General features: G+C 46.3%; 1 protein-coding gene across 2 annotated transcripts in view; it reads right to left on the minus strand.

Moving 5' to 3' along the window:
- RABL6 (RAB, member RAS oncogene family like 6) overlaps nt 1-16546 on the minus strand; it is a 30241-nt gene extending 13695 nt beyond the window's left edge. For both annotated transcript variants that reach the window (XM_073640651.1, XM_073640649.1), the window contains exons 1-9: nt 16408-16546; nt 12694-13076; nt 8006-8140; nt 4913-4960; nt 4238-4293; nt 4020-4111; nt 3637-3777; nt 2832-2937; nt 1086-1189 (exon numbers count right to left, since the gene is read on the minus strand). In XM_073640651.1, the coding sequence (XP_073496752.1) occupies nt 1086-1189; nt 2832-2937; nt 3637-3777; nt 4020-4111; nt 4238-4293; nt 4913-4960; nt 8006-8140; nt 12694-12823 (812 nt within the window). In that variant the 5' untranslated portion in view covers nt 12824-13076; nt 16408-16546. The remainder of the gene's footprint in view (nt 1-1085; nt 1190-2831; nt 2938-3636; nt 3778-4019; nt 4112-4237; nt 4294-4912; nt 4961-8005; nt 8141-12693; nt 13077-16407) is intronic.
- Between the last annotated feature and the right edge of the window lie 330 nt (nt 16547-16876).

The raw sequence follows: 16876 nt of genomic DNA on the forward strand, positions 1-16876 counted from the left end.
AAATATTAGCTAAAGGAGACAAACATCTCATTGACAGATTGTGCAGATACGAGAGACGTCAGAATTCACACAGAAATACGGAAATATGCACAGAAAGAGCGCGTCATCTGGTTAATAAGCCCAGGGTGAGTGGGAGGACGCGGCACATGTCTGCCGGTGCCAGCTTTGTGCAAAACACAGAGGGATCTGCATGGCATATGGCACACTGTGGGGTCCAAAAATGGACGCCCAAGACTACGAGGGGGTAACTGCACCCAGTAAACCATAACGCCACCTGGTGCAGGTAACAAGGGACGCTAAGCCTCAATGGGTTTTCTGCCCCTTACTTTAAAAGTTTATATATGTGTAAAAAAAATAAATAAATAAATAATTCACACAATCATATGGATCCCCTTTGTGCACATCCGCTGGACTTCTCTCCTTCTCTTCCGTCAGGCGTGGTCGGCATCTGACCGCTGCAGCCAATCGCAGTGATTGGCTGCAACTGTCAAGCATCTTCCACACCTGCCAGAAGAGAAGAGACAGGTGGGGAACACGGTCAGCAGAATGCAGCAGTGCCAGGGAATCCATACTTTATGCAATTTATTTATTTATTTTAACCACATTGAGGCCATAAGAAACAAAAGAGATGGACAGAAAATCCCTTTAACCACTCAGGTCCCAAAAGCCGCACCAATGTGAATATGACATGGGTTTATATGTAAGTACCGTACCCCAATTGTCTTTACTGTCAATCAAAAATTAAAAAGAAAAAATAAATTAAATAAACTCCCACGCTAAAAGAAAAGACTCCCCCACCGGCCGCTACCTCTGAGCAAATTACCATAAAATAGACATACCATTCATTAAAAAAAGCAGACACTGACAAACACAAAGAAAAAGTCTATTATACCACAAAAATTAAATAGAATGGAAAAAAAAGCATTGCACTGTATTGCTCTCTGGTATCAGCCACTTTTGGCTGCAGAGTTCTTTACTGGTGACAGTACGGATCTAGTGGCAGGGAGATGGCGAGTGACAACCCCTTTCGGAGCACCCGACCTCCTCTCTCCTCACTAGAGCCCATGCAGTAAGCAGCGACCTACATTTCATAGTTCTGGTCCTCGGTCTCCTGCTGCACAGACAGCTCCTCCAGGGTGGCATCGATGTCCAGCTGGTTTGTCTCCAGTTGTCGTAACAAGGTTTCTCGCTGTGGGACACAAAAGTGAATGTCAGACGTGGACACATGACACGCACCATAGACAAAAGAGGAGGCCTTTAACCCTATCCTTCTGGAAGGCCAACATCGACGTTCAGAAACCCAAGGGTTAATAGTGTCAGGTTCCACATAGAAATAAATAAGTAAGGCTGAGCGGGATCATTCCCTGCAGGATAACCTTACAGCCTTAGTTACTGTTACTTGGGCAATGATGGGGATTGTAACTCCAGACCAAGAGCGGAGCTCGTACTGAAACTTCAGATGCCCCAATGGTCTCGGGTGTACCGCAGGGCATTTACATAGGAAAGCCCCGGTCCAAGGAGACGGTAAAGTTACCAAGAGGTGTTCTTACTGGTATCTGTCCGCAGGAGATTCCTACAGCCATGATCGGCCCTGTAGGTGGTAAGCAGCCTGCCACCCCTCCTGACCAGTCCTGTAGGTGGTCCGCAGCCTGCCACCCCTCCTGACCAGTCCTGTAGGTGGTCCGCAGCCTGCCACCCCTCCTGACCAGTCCTGTAGGTGGTCCGCAGCCTGCCACCCCTCCTGACCAGTCCTGTAGGTGGTCCGCAGCCTGCCACCCCTCCTGACCATTCCTGTAGGTGGTCCGCAGCCTGCCACCCCTCCTGACCAGTCCTGTAGGTGGTCCACAGCCTGCCACCCCTCCTGACCAGTCCTGTAGGTGGTCCGCAGCCTGCCACCCCTCCTGACCAGTCCTGTAGGTGGTCCGCAGCATGTCATCCCTCCTGACCAGTCCTGTAGGTGGTTCGCAGCCTGCCACCCCTCCTGACCAGTCCTGTAGGTGGTCCGCAGCATGTCATCCCTCCTGACCAGTCCTGTAGGTGGTCCGCAGCCTGCCACCCCTCCTGACCAGTCCTGTAGGTGGTCCGCAACCTGCCACCCCTCCTGACTAGTCCTATAGGTGGTCTGCAGCCTGCCACCCCTCCTGACCAGTCCTGTAGGTGGTCCGCAATCTGCCACCCCTCCTGACCAGTCCTGTAGGTGGTCCGCAATCTGCCACCCCTCCTGACCAGTCCTGTAGGTGGTCCGCAGCCTGCCACCCCTCCTGACCAGTCCTGTAGGTGATCCGCAGCCTGTCATCCCTCCTGACCAGTCCTGTAGGTGGTCCACAGCCTGCCACCCCTCCTGACCAGTCCTGTAGGTGGTCCGCAGCATGTCATCCCTCCTGACCAGTCCTATAGGTTGTCCGCAGCCTGCCACCCCTCCTGATCAGTCCTGTAGGTGGTCCGCAGCATGTCATCCCTCCTGACCAGTCCTATAGGTGGTCCGCAGCCTGCCACCCCTCCTGACCAGTCCTGTAGGTGGTCCGCAGCATGTCATCCCTCCTGACAGTCATGTAGGTGGTCAGCAGCATGACACCCCTCCCACCTCTACCACTGATGATCTGTCCTGTATGTGGTCGGCAGCAGGTCACCTCTCCTGATTAACCATGGAAGGTCCGCAGTCTGTCACCTCTCCTGCTTGACTATGTAGAAGGTCCGCAGCCTATCACCCCTCATGATCAGTCCTGTAGGTGGTCCGCACTCCTCCTGCCTCTAAAGATATTAATCTTTATGCACAGGTCAGCAGGATTTAGTGCAACATGGGGTGATGTGGTGGCGATTTTAGGTCTTACCTGAAGCTGCAGAAAAGGGATGTTAAAAAATTTGTGCAAGTATTTCAGCCCAAAGCTGTTCTTCATGGAAGACTCAGCATAGCGGATGTAGGAGGAACCGGGGCGCCTGTTCGGGAAAGCAGAGACGTAATGGAGTGATCACTTTGTGATACAAACTACTGGAAGCACGCAGATAAAAGACGTGTCATACATTAACTGCAGTGATAGAAATAGGCAGAAAAACTAGAAAAATAATCTCTAAAGGGGTTCTCCAAGAATATAAAATAGATCGTGGGGGATGACTAGAAACATCCCACCAATCAGCTGATAATAGGTGGCAGAGCACTCCTGTGAGTGCATTGTACCATGCACAGCGCCCTACATTAATAGTGGCTGTGCCTGGTACTACAGCTTAGTCCCATACACTTGAATGGGACCAAGCTGATCTAAGCCTAATACCAGGCACAGCTACTACTAAATGAAGGGCGCTGTGCGTGGTAAACTATTAAGGACCCCCATACATATCAGACTAAACTTGGATGTCGATTGGACATGTCCAATTTCGGACTGCCGATCACATTGTTCTCATCATATAAATAGCAGCAGCATAACATAAAAATCTATACTTACCTCCCGCGCCAGACTGTTCTTTCATTCTGTAACCTGTGTTCACCACCTGAGAGATTACGTTACCACTGCAGCCAATCAGTGAACATTAATCAACTACAGCCCTCACAGCGGAAGAACAGTGTTTTCACATTGGACATACAACTTACTAAACAGGTCAGAGGTGGTATATAGCAGTGTATGCCGTCCTATCACTCACCGGTTCAGGCTCTGTATGAAGTCTCGTACGTCATCAGGCAGGGTGACCCTGTGCTCCCCCATATCACGGTGATTGCCCAGCACACATACAGGGACGTGGCTGGGGACCTTCGGCAGTTCGCGCGTGATGTAAGTAAAGGTCCTGAAACACAAAAGCGGATTGTCAGCTCTGAATCATAGAAACTTCTGCCCATCGCGTCTTCTGATGGTTGACAGTAACAGGAAAGATCTGCAAATATGGCGATCCGACAATCATCTAACTCCCCCAGTGGACCGAAATCAGAAATTACAGCAAGTAATTGATGTGCATAAGAGCGTGCTCTGCTCCCAACCCTGTAAAACCTGCTGCGGCAGGACCCTACACATGGGGGGGAAGATACCCACCACTGCTTGGTGATGTCAAACATCATAATCACTCCATTGCAATTCTTGTACACATCCAGAAACTCCGCGTCCAGGGCCAGATCTGCGTCCGCCTTACAAGAGAAATTAAAAATGTAGATAATGATTTTTTGCATTACATCGTGCAAAGCGGAACAGTGAATGCAGCTTTGGATGTAACTAGAGCATAAGAAAATTGACAGGGATGTGTGTTTTCTCACCTCCTGGGGCTCATTTTCCAGTTTCAGGGCGCTCTCTCCTCTCTTTTTACCTTTACCTACAAAGTAACAACTGGTTACAAAAAAAGTATCACATTCAAAAAGTCAGAATATAACATGGGGTACGGCCGAATCCTGCCTGTTATTAATGCAAAGCCCCCCCCTTCCTGAGGGTCCAGAGAACACAAGCCTCCAGTAATGACCGTCCCTTGTGCACATGGATTGCTCCAGAATCTCTGAATATTTTCATGACATTATGTCTGTAGGTCAGGGGATATTCAAAGTAATTACAATTTTACGTTGAGGAACATTTTTTCTGAAATTGTTTCACAATTTTTACACGCAGTTCACAGATCAGTGACCTACGACCATCTTTGATTCTGAGAGACTCTGCCTCTCTCACATTTTTTTTTTTATTACAGTCATGTGACTTAGCTGAAAATTGACCCTCTGGCTGTTTTTCATTAGTACCTTACTTTTACAACCTTTTGCTAATCCCGTCCCACCTTTTTTGGAATTGAGGTTGTAGATATAAAAATAGGAAAAAAATTGGAGTGTTTGAGATACAAGAATTTCCTGAAACTGCAACTCCGGGGGCTATGTCTTGCATGGTTCTCACATTTTACAAACCGTCCTGTGAGGCTATAGTGACACCAATACAAACATAGCAGAACGTACCCTTATCCACCACGTCCCAAACTTCTACCTTCACTATGTCGTCAGTGGCTGCAAAAACACAAATATAATACGTTGCACCACAGTCTCCCATATTAACCTCGTGCACGCAAAATCAATTAATGTGGAAGGAGTTATTTACTTTTAAACAATGCATCAAACTAAGAAAAGACAAGAAGCTTCTTAGAAAAAAAGACAAAGGAAACTTTACTGCTGAAATGAACATCAATGTCCTATAGAAGTATTCCCTCCAAACCAGGGAGAGAGAAAACCAGAGCAAAAACAACTACAGCTATATTCTTATATATAGGAGCAGTATTATAGTAGTTATATTCTTGTGCATAGGGGCAGTATTATAGTAGTTATATTCTTATACATAGGGGCAGTATTATAGTAGTTATATTCTTGTACATAGGGGCAGTATTATAGTAGTTATATTATTGTACATAGGGTCAGTATTATAGTAGTTATATTCTTGTACATAGGGAGCAGTATTATAGTAGTTATATTCTTATACATAGGGGCAGTATTATAGTAGTTATATTCTTGTACATAGGGGCAGTATTATAGTAGTTATATTCTTGTACATAGGGGCAGTATTATAGTAGTTATATTCTTGTACATAGGGAGCAGTATTATAGTAGTTATATTCTTGTACATAGGGAGCAGTATTATAGTAGTTATATTCTTATATATAGGAGCAGTATTATAGTAGTTATATTCTTGTACATAGGGAGCAGTATTATAGCAGTTATATTCTTGTACATAGGGGCAGTATTATAGTAGTTATATTCTTGTACATAGGGGCAGTATTATAGTAGTTATATTATTGTACATAGGGTCAGTATTATAGTAGTTATATTCTTGTACATAGAGAGCAGTATTATAGTAGTTATATTCTTGTACATAGGGGCAGTATTATAGTAGTTATATTCTTGTACATTGGAGCAGTATTATAGTAGTTATATTCTTGTACATTGGAGCAGTATTATAGTAGTTATATTCTTGTACATTGGAGCAGTATTATAGTAGTTATATTCTTGTACATAGGGGCAGTATTATAGTAGTTATATTCTTGTACATAGGGGCAGTATTATAGTAGTTATATTCTTGTACATAGGGGCAGTATTATAGTAGTTATATTCTTGTACATAGGAGCAGTATTATAGTAGTTATATTCTTGTACATAGGAGCAGTATTATAGTAGTTATATTCTTGTACATGGGGCAGTATAGCAGTTATATTCTAGTACATAGGGAGCAGTATTATAGCAGTTATATTCTAGTACAAAGGGAGCAGTATTATAGCAGTTATATTCTAGTACAAAGGGAGCAGTATTATAGCAGTTATATTCTAGTACATAGGGAGCAGTATTATAGCAGTTATATTCTAGTACATAGGGGGTAGTATTATAGTAGTTATATTCTTGTACATAGGGGGCAGTATTACAGTAGTTATATTCTTGTACATAGGGGGCAGTATTATAGTAGTTATATTCTTGTACATTGGAGCAGTATTATAGTAGTTATATTCTTGTACATTGGAGCAGTATTATAGTAGTTATATTCTTGTACATTGGAGCAGTATAGTAGTTATATTCTTGTACATAGGGGCAGTATTATAGTAGTTATATTCTTGTACATAGGGAGCAGTATTATAGTAGTTATATTCTTGTACATAGGGGCAGTATTATAGTAGTTATATTCTTGTACATAGGAGCAGTATTATAGTAGTTATATTCTTGTACATAGGAGCAGTATTATAGTAGTTATATTCTTGTACATAGGGGGCAGTATTACAGTAGTTATATTCTTGTACATAGGGGGCAGTATTACAGTAGTTATATTCTTGTACATAGGGGGCAGTATTATAGTAGTTATATTCTTGTACATTGGAGCAGTATTATAGTAGTTATATTCTTGTACATTGGAGCAGTATTATAGTAGTTATATTCTTGTACATTGGAGCAGTATAGTAGTTATATTCTTGTACATAGGGGCAGTATTATAGTAGTTATATTCTTGTACATAGGGAGCAGTATTATAGTAGTTATATTCTTGTACATAGGGGCAGTATTATAGTAGTTATATTCTTGTACATAGGAGCAGTATTATAGTAGTTATATTCTTGTACATAGGAGCAGTATTATAGTAGTTATATTCTTGTACATGGGGCAGTATAGCAGTTATATTCTAGTACATAGGGAGCAGTATTATAGCAGTTATATTCTAGTACATAGGGAGCAGTATTATAGCAGTTATATTCTAGTACAAAGGGAGCAGTATTATAGCAGTTATATTCTAGTACATAGGGAGCAGTATTATAGCAGTTATATTCTAGTACATAGGGGGCAGTATTATAGTAGTTATATTCTTGTACATAGGGGGTAGTATTATAGCAGTTATATTCTAGTACATAGGGAGCAGTATTATAGCAGTTATATTCTAGTACATAGGGAGCAGTATTATAGCAGTTATATTCTAGTACATAGGGGGTAGTATTATAGTAGTTATATTCTTGTACATAGGGGGCAGTATTATAGTAGTTATATTCTTGTACATAGGGGGCAGTATTACAGTAGTTATATTCTTGTACATAGGGGGCAGTATTACAGTAGTTATATTCTTGTACATAGGGGGCAGTATTATAGCAGTTATATTCTAGTACATAGGGGGTAGTATTATAGTAGTTATATTCTTGTACATAGGAGCAGTATTATAGCAGTTATATTCTTGTACATAGGGGGCAGTATTATTGTAGTTATATTCTTGTACATAGGAGCAGTATTATAGCAGTTATATTCTTGTACATAGGGGGCAGTATTATTGTAGTTATATTCTTGTATATAGGAGCAGTATTATAGTAGTTATATTCTTGTATATAGGAAGCAGTATTATAGTAGTTATATTCTTGTACAGAGGGGCAGTATTATAGCAGTTATATTCTAGTACATAGGAGCAGTATTATAGTAGTTATATTCTTGTACAGAGGGGCAGTATTATAGCAGTTATATTCTACTACATAGGAGCAGTATTATAGTAGCTGAGAGATGACATATATAGCATGTACAGAAAAGGGAGACAGGAGACGCCTTACTCTTGTAGTTCCAGTGTATACTGGTGACCTGGATCTCTTGAGTGGGGATATATTCTTCCAGAAACTTCTTCCCCTGCAGTCGATGCCAGAGGGTGGTCTTTCCTGTGTTTCTGTCTCCCCTGATGACAATTTTCACTAGAAAACAAACAAGGATTCCTCATTTATTCTTGGTCGTTTTGTTTTGATCACTGTATGACACAACGGTCAAAAAAAATGCAGCAAAGACACAAAGTGTGAACATAGCCTTATTGAATGTGAAGTTTGATCCCTCGCCAGTTACAAGATATTGGTTTGCTTCTGTACACACTTATAAAGAGACTGAAAACAAGGCCTGAGGTTCCTGCTCACACAGCTGCAGGGCTGTTACAATGTATCAGTATAAGCAGCCTCTGATCCAAACAGGGCAGCAGCTGAAATCTGTGTCAGGATATTTTCCCTGGCGTTCGTGGCTTATAAAGGTCATATACCATTGCAACTAAAACGCCAGCAGGGAAACTACAGGAGATCTGATGACCTGTTTTTTTCTGCAATTGTTGAAGATTGCATATTTGCTGCAGGAGCGGCTCAGATCTATCCTTCAGTCACAAGGATCCTTACATGAAGGAATTGCTTCAAGAGAGGATACAATTCAGACCTTCTTTATGAGCAGTAATAGCAGGGAATTGCCAGGTAAGCGATTTCCCAGTCTAATCATTGTAGTGTTTTCCGACTTCATGCTATGTGCCCACGCTGCGGAAATGAAGCAGAAAATTTCTGCTTCATTTCTGCATGTCCTCTCCTGGATAAACGCATGCGGAATTGCCTTGCGTTTTTTTATTGCACTGCAAAGGCAATTCCGCTTGCAGAAACGCAAAATTAATTGACATGCTGCGGATTTTTCTGCGCATCAAAAACGCTGCGGAAAAATCCACAACATGGGCATTAAACTTGCGGAATCCCCTTGGGGACCATGGGGTGCGGATTACCTAGCGTTTCACAAGAGTTCACGCTGCGGAAATTCCACAGCATATACGCTTGAAAAACGCTACGTGGGCACATACCCTCACTTCCACTCCAGAGTTTGATGGACACGGTGGCGGTTCCGGGTTCGGCCAGTCACTTAATATTTATCTAGTCAGTGGCCGTCTCGGCAGCGCGCGTCACTACTTGCTCTGTGTACACTATTTATATTTGCTCCCAAGGGCGCGGATCTTCGGGTACCTATGAATGGAACGAGATTTGTACTATTGTTTTTCAAAGCTGCACGCACGGCCGCCATAACGGAAAAGAGCTCTGCTGCAGAAAATTAAGAGTTAAATTGCTCTTTCCTTGCTTTATTTCACCTTCAATGAGGTCTAACACTGCACTCCCTTCCAGAGCAGAATTCACAACTCTGCTGGCTGCAGCAACCTGGAATTCTGTCAGTCCCCCACTGATTCAGTTTCCATGTGTATTAGACTACAGACCCTTCTGTGTGTCAGATTTCGCCATTTACAGGCCTCTGGGCAGCGAGCGGCCTTACACAGGATGTGCGGTCACATGCTGATCATAAGATCGTCACCCCCTGATCAAGCTGCATTTTCCACATTCTTACATTCAGCATTTTTATACACATATAAACATCTACATTTCTGAGTCAAAAGGTGGTGACACTTTATAATTCACCCCCTGTATGTTACAATGATGCTCTATGGTGATTATATAAAAAGTCTACACACCGATACTATACCAGGTTTTGGTCACGTAAAAAAAAAAAAAAAAAAAACAACATAAAAGAATAATTTCAGAACTTTTTCCACCTTTAAGGTTGCCAATAATCACTACAAAACCATCGAGAAAAGTAAATAAAAATAAGAACACTAAAATAATGTGGTTGCATAAGTGTGAACACCCTCTTATAATTGGGGATACAGTTGTGTTCAGAATTAGCCAATCACATTTCCCTCACATTACATAGTAGTCCGTGCAAGGCTGCCATCAGTTACTGGCATTCTGCTTAACCCCAGAGAAAGTGTCGCTGTTCTAGGAGGGTTTTCCTAACTTTTTTTAGTTGCATTTTAAAGCACAATCCATGGTCAATAAATAGCTGACAACACAGCAAAGGGATCTCAATGTGGAAAGTTATCAGTCAGAAGAAGGTACAGATCTACCATGGATACTATGAAATTTGGCACCATAGTGACATTGCCTACTACTGGACGTCCCTCAAAAATGGATGAAAAGACAAGTATGGGCAGCACGGTAGCTCAGTGGTTAGCACTGCAGCCTTGCAGCGCTGGGGTCCTGGGTTCAAATCCCACCAAGGACAACATCTGCAAAGACTTTGTATGTTATCCCCGTGTTTCCGTGGATTTCCTCTCATACTCCAAAGACATAGTGATAAGAAATGTAGATTGTGAGCCCCAATGGGGACAGTGCCAATATGGTCTGAACTGTAAAGCGCTGTGGAATATGTTGGCGCTATATAAATAAAAAATTATTATTATAAAAGATTATTACAAGAAGAAAATTGGTCAGATAGCAACCAAGAGGGCACCAACAACATTAAAGGGGCTGAACAAATTTCTGTTGAGTCCAGGTTGTGTTCTGCACATGACAAGAATCTCCCGTATTCTTCACATGACCGGTCTGTGGAGTCAGGGGATAAGACAGAAGCCTTTTCTTACACAGAAAAACATCCAAGCCCGGCTAGGTTCTGCTGAAACCTCCATCAAGTCAGCCAGAAGCAGGAAACGTGTTATGTCTGATGAGATCAAGGAGGAGCTACAGGTGCATCTCACTAAATTAGAATATCATCAAAAAGTTAATTTATTCCAGTTCTTCAATACAAAAAGTGAAACTTCTATATTATATAGAATCATTACAAACAGAGTGATCTATTTCAAGTGTTTATTTCTGTTAATGTTGATGATTATGGCTTACAGCCAATGAAAACACAAAGGTCATTATCTCAGTAAATTAGAATACTTTATAACAACAGCTTGAAAAATGTTTTTAAAATCCGAAATGTTGGCCTACTGAAATGTATGTTCAGTAAATGCCCTCAATACTTGGTCGCGGCTCCTTTTGCATCAATTACTGCATCAATGCGGCAATGTGGCATGGAGGCGATCAGCCTGTGGCACTGCTGAGGTGTTATGGAAGCCCAGGTTGCTTTGATAGCAGCCTTCAGCTCGTCTGTATTGTTGGGTCTGGGGTCTCTCATCTTCCTCTTGACAATACCCCATAGATTCTCTATAATAGATTCTCTATGGGGTTAAGGTCAGGCGAGTTTGCTGCCAATCAAGCACAGTGATACTGTTGTGTATAAACCAGGTATTGGTCCTTTTGGCAGTGTGGACAGGGGCCAAGTCCTGCTGGAGAATGACATTTCCATCTCCAAAATGCTTGTCGGCAGAGGGAAGCATGAAGTGCTGTAAAATGTCCTGGTAGACGGCTGCGCTGACTTTGGTCTTGATAAAACACAGTGGACCTACACCAGCAGATGACATGGCTCCCCAAACCATCACTGATTGTGGAGACTTCACACTAGACCTCCAGCAGCTTGTATTGTGGCCTCTCCACTCTTCCTCCAGACTCTGGGACCTTGTGGAGTGTGTCAATGACTGCCTTCTGGACATCTGTCAAGTTAGCAGTCTTCTCCATGATTGTGGAGTCTACTGAAACAGACTAAGGGACCTTTTTAAACGCATAGGAAGCATTTGCAGGTGTTTTTTGTTAATTATTTTAATTTATTGAGATAATGACTTTTGTGTTTTCATTGGCTGTAAGCCATAATCATCAACATTAAGAGAAATTAACACTTGAAATAGATCACTCTGTTTGTAATGACTCTATATAATATATGAGTTTCACTTTTTGTATTGAATAACTGAAATAAATGAACTTTTTGATGATATTCTAATTTAGTGAGATGCACCTGTATTTAGCACCAATTCTAAAAGGTGCAAAGCCAACATTGCGTATCATCAGAAGATCACCATTCCCACAGTGAGGTACGGTGGGAGCAGCATTGTGCTTTGGGGCTGTCTTTCAGCATCTGGAACGGGGCCTTTAATCAAGGTGGAGGGAATTAAGAACAGTCGAAATATCAGTCAATTTTGCACTGAGACCTTCAGGCCTCTGCTAAAAAGCTGAAGAGGAATTTCACCTTTCAGCACGACAACAACCCTAAGTGACCGCCAAATCACCAAAAAAATGGCTTCCCCAGAAGAAGATAGAAGTTCTGGAATGGTCCAGACCTGAACCCAATAGAAAATTTGTGGTGACCTGAAGAGGGCGCAGTACACAGAAGATGCCCCTGCAATCTGACAGATGTGGAGCTACTGCAGGAAGCGGAGTATAAGAGCAGGTAATTCTAGATGTGCTGCGCTGATAGACTTTGACCCAAAGAGACTGAATGCTGCTAGAAATTCACAGGAGACTGCAACAAAGTATTAGCGTAAGGGTGTGCAGATTTATGCAACCACATTATTTTACTTCTTTATCTTTTTCCACCCGAAAAGATTTCAGTTTGCTTCTCTGAGGATTTGTACAGATTATGGGCGACATTGAGGGAGGGAAAGTTTTGAAATGATTCTTATTGGTACAATTTTTTTTTTTTTTTTACATGACAAAAACCTGGTATTTTAACAGGGGTGTGAAGACTTTTTATATCGACTGTACAAGAACATGTATATACAGACACCCTTTAGGCTCTCATTACTTACTATTATATTGCACCCCCTTGGCGAACCTCCTCTGCAGCACCTGGTTCATAGACTGCAGTCCAGCAGGAATGTTCTTGTCCCGTAGATTGGGCACATCCGAACCCACCAGTTTCTTCAAAGCGGAGAACATCTTGACCGCGGAGATGGGGAGACGCCACTCGATCAATGCACAAACTAGTCACCTGTTACCTCCAAATCCTGAAGAAAGTGTCGACGATCAGAAAGGAGATCGGTGGTAGATCTTATAGGGAGTGTGCGACATCACCAGCCACAGGACGCCACAAGAGAAAGGACATGTCCAGTACAGAAATACATGAAAAACCTAACACAGACAAGATAGCAGGAGGAGGCCACAGTCTCTGCTGACGCCCAGCTGAAAAGTCCTAGAAGAAAAACGAGGATCCATCAGCAAAGAAAATATATGGCCACAAATATAAGTCCCACTAGGTCACCACCCTGCATGCATGAGGACACTTGTATATGGAGGGGGGAGGGGGGGGGTGCACGAGGACACGTGTATGGGGGGGGTGCACGAGGACACGTGTATGGGGGGGTGCACGAGGACACGTGTATGGGGGGGGGTGCACGAGGACACGTGTATGGGGGGGGGTGCACGAGGACACGTGTATGGGGGGGTGCACGAGGACACGTGTATGGGGGGGTGCACGAGGACACGTGTATGGGGGGGGTGTACGAGGACACGTGTATGGGGGGGTGTACGAGGACACGTGTATGGGGGGGTGTACGAGGACACGTGTATGGGGGGGTGTACGAGGACACGTGTATGGGGGGGTGTACGAGGACACGTGTATGGGGGGGTGTACGAGGACACGTGTATGGGGGGGTGTACGAGGACACGTGTATGGGGGGGTGTACGAGGACACGTGTATGGGGGGGTGTACGAGGACACGTGTATGGGGGGGTGTACGAGGACACGTGTATGGGGGGGTGTACGAGGACACGTGTATGGGGGGGTGTACGAGGACACGTGTATGGGGGGGTGTACGAGGACACGTGTATGGGGGGGTGTACGAGGACACGTGTATGGGGGGGTGTACGAGGACACGTGTATGGGGGGGTGTACGAGGACACGTGTATGGGGGGGTGTACGAGGACACGTGTATGGGGGGGTGTACGAGGACACGTGTATGGGGGGGTGTACGAGGACACGTGTATGGGGGGGTGTACGAGGACACGTGTATGGGGGGGTGTACGAGGACACGTGTATGGGGGGGTGTACGAGGACACGTGTATGGGGGGGTGTACGAGGACACGTGTATGGGGGGGTGTACGAGGACACGTGTATGGGGGGGTGTACGAGGACACGTGTATGGGGGGGTGTACGAGGACACGTGTATGGGGGGGTGTACGAGGACACGTGTATGGGGGGGTGTACGAGGACACGTGTATGGGGGGGTGTACGAGGACACGTGTATGGGGGGGTGTACGAGGACACGTGTATGGGGGGGTGTACGAGGACACGTGTATGGGGGGGTGTACGAGGACACGTGTATGGGGGGGTGTACGAGGACACGTGTATGGGGGGGTGTACGAGGACACGTGTATGGGGGGGTGTACGAGGACACGTGTATGGGGGGGTGTACGAGGACACGTGTATGGGGGGGTGTACGAGGACACGTGTATGGGGGGGTGTACGAGGACACGTGTATGGGGGGGTGTACGAGACACGTGTATGGGGGGGTGTACGAGGACACGTGTATGGGGGGGTGTACGAGGACACGTGTATGGGGGGGTGTACGAGGACACGTGTATGGGGGGGTGTACGAGGACACGTGTATGGGGGGGTGTACGAGGACACGTGTATGGGGGGGTGTACGAGGACACGTGTATGGGGGGGTGTACGAGGACACGTGTATGGGGGGGTGTACGAGGACACGTGTATGGGGGGGTGTACGAGGACACGTATATGGGGGGGTGTACGAGGACACGTATATGGGGGGGTGTACGAGGACACGTATATGGGGGGGTGTACGAGGACACGTATATGGGGGGGTGTACGAGGACACGTATATGGGGGGGTGTACGAGGACACGTGTATGGGGGGGTGTACGAGGACACGTGTATGGGGGGGTGTACGAGGACACGTGTATGGGGGGGGTGTACGAGGACACGTGTATGGGGGGGTGTACGAGGACACGTGTATGGGGGGGTGTACGAGGACACGTGTATGGGGGGGTGTACGAGGACACGTGTATGGGGGGGTGTACGAGGACACGTGTATGGGGGGGTGTACGAGGACACGTGTATGGGGGGGTGTACGAGGACACGTGTATGGGGGGGTGTACGAGGACACGTGTATGGGGGGGGTGTACGAGGACACGTGTATGGGGGGGGTGTACGAGGACACGTGTATGGGGGGGTGTACGAGGACACGTGTATGGGGGGGTGTACGAGGACACGTGTATGGGGGGGTGTACGAGGACACGTGTATGGGGGGGTGTACGAGGACACGTGTATGGGGGGGTGTACGAGGACACGTGTATGGGAGGGGTGTACGAGGACACGTGTATGGGAGGGGTGTACGAGGACACGTGTATGGGGGGGGGGTGTACGAGGACACGTGTATGGGGGGGGTGTACGAGGACACGTGTATGGGGGGGTGTATGAGGACACGTGTATGGGGGGGTGTACGAGGACACGTATATGGGGGGGTGTACGAGGACACGTATATGGGGGGGTGTACGAGGACACGTATATGGGATGGGGGGGGATGTATCAGGACACGTATATGGGATGGGGGGGGATGTACCAGAACACGTATATGGGGTGGGGGGGGATGTACCAGGACACGTATATGGGGTGGGGGGGGATGTACCAGGACACGTATATGGGGTGGGGGGGGGATGTACCAGGACACGTATATGGGGTGGGGGGGGATGTACCAGGACACGTATATGGGGTGGGGGGGGATGTACCAGGACACGTATATGGGGTGGGGGGGGGTGTACCAGGACACATATATGGGGTGGGGGGGGGGGTGTACCAGGACACATATATGGGGTGGGGGGGAATGTACCAGGACACGTATATGGGGTGGGTGGGGGGGTGTACGAGGACACGTGTATGGGATGGGGGGGGATGTACCAGGACACGTATATGGGGTGGGGGGGGATGTACCAGGACACGTATATGGGGTGGGGGGGGGGGGATGTACCAGGACACGTATATGGGGTGGGGGGGGGGGGATGTACCAGGACACGTATATGGGGTGGGGGGGGGGGGGGGATGTACCAGGACACGTATATGGGGTGGAGGGGGGGATGTACCAGGACACGTATATGGGGTGGGGGGATGTACCAGGACACGTATATGGGGTGGGGGGGGGGGGATGTACCAGGACACGTATATGGGGTGGGGGGGGGGTTGTACCAGGACACGTATATGGGGTGGGGATGTACCAGGACACGTATATGGGGTGGGGGATGTACCAGGACACGTATATGGGGTGGGATGTACCAGGACACGTATATGGGGTGGGGGGGAATGTACCAGGACACATATATGGAGATCTTATTAGGACACTTGTGGTGTGACGTATGGCATGTGACAGCTGTCCGTGGCTTCTCCCTGTGCAGATGTTGATGGTGCATTCTCCGGTAATGGCCCCTGTACACCCAGCAGCCTCCCCCCCGAGTCGCCCCCATACCATGCGCCCCCCAGTATCCCACCTCACCCCGTGCAGCACTGTCTTACCCTTTCCCTCTCGCTCCCAGCCAGAGCTGCAGCGCCGCCATATTCCTTCCTCCTCCCGGGAGCATCAATAAGGCGGAGCCTCTGCAGCTGCTACGGCGCCAGGAGGGGTCAGAAAACCTAGGAAAGCAGAGCTGCGCTATGGTGACGCATGCGCAGCGTGGACTTTACTGTAGCGCGCAGTGGACGACGTGGAGATGTGTGTGAGAATCACCAGAGACAGAAAATAACCAGAGATCGCACGGCAGTCATAGAAAGGTGGAAATGTACAGTCAGTGAGTCCATGTCATGTGTCAGCAACAGGAATTGTCACAGACATCTCCTGTCTGAGTGAGAATGTAGAGAAATATGTGATTTCTTATTTTCAGCATGTGCTGAGGTATTATCTGTTGTCAGGCCGAAGCCTGAGGCCGCACTACTAAGACCATCCTTTATATAGTATACATCGGGTCTTGTGGGGTGTTTCCTGTAT

Source organism: Phyllobates terribilis, unplaced genomic scaffold, assembly GCF_046119375.1.
Source record: "Phyllobates terribilis strain yellow unplaced genomic scaffold, ASM4611937v1 Scaffold_7__3_contigs__length_470593459, whole genome shotgun sequence".
Taxonomy (NCBI): Eukaryota; Metazoa; Chordata; class Amphibia; order Anura; family Dendrobatidae; genus Phyllobates; species Phyllobates terribilis.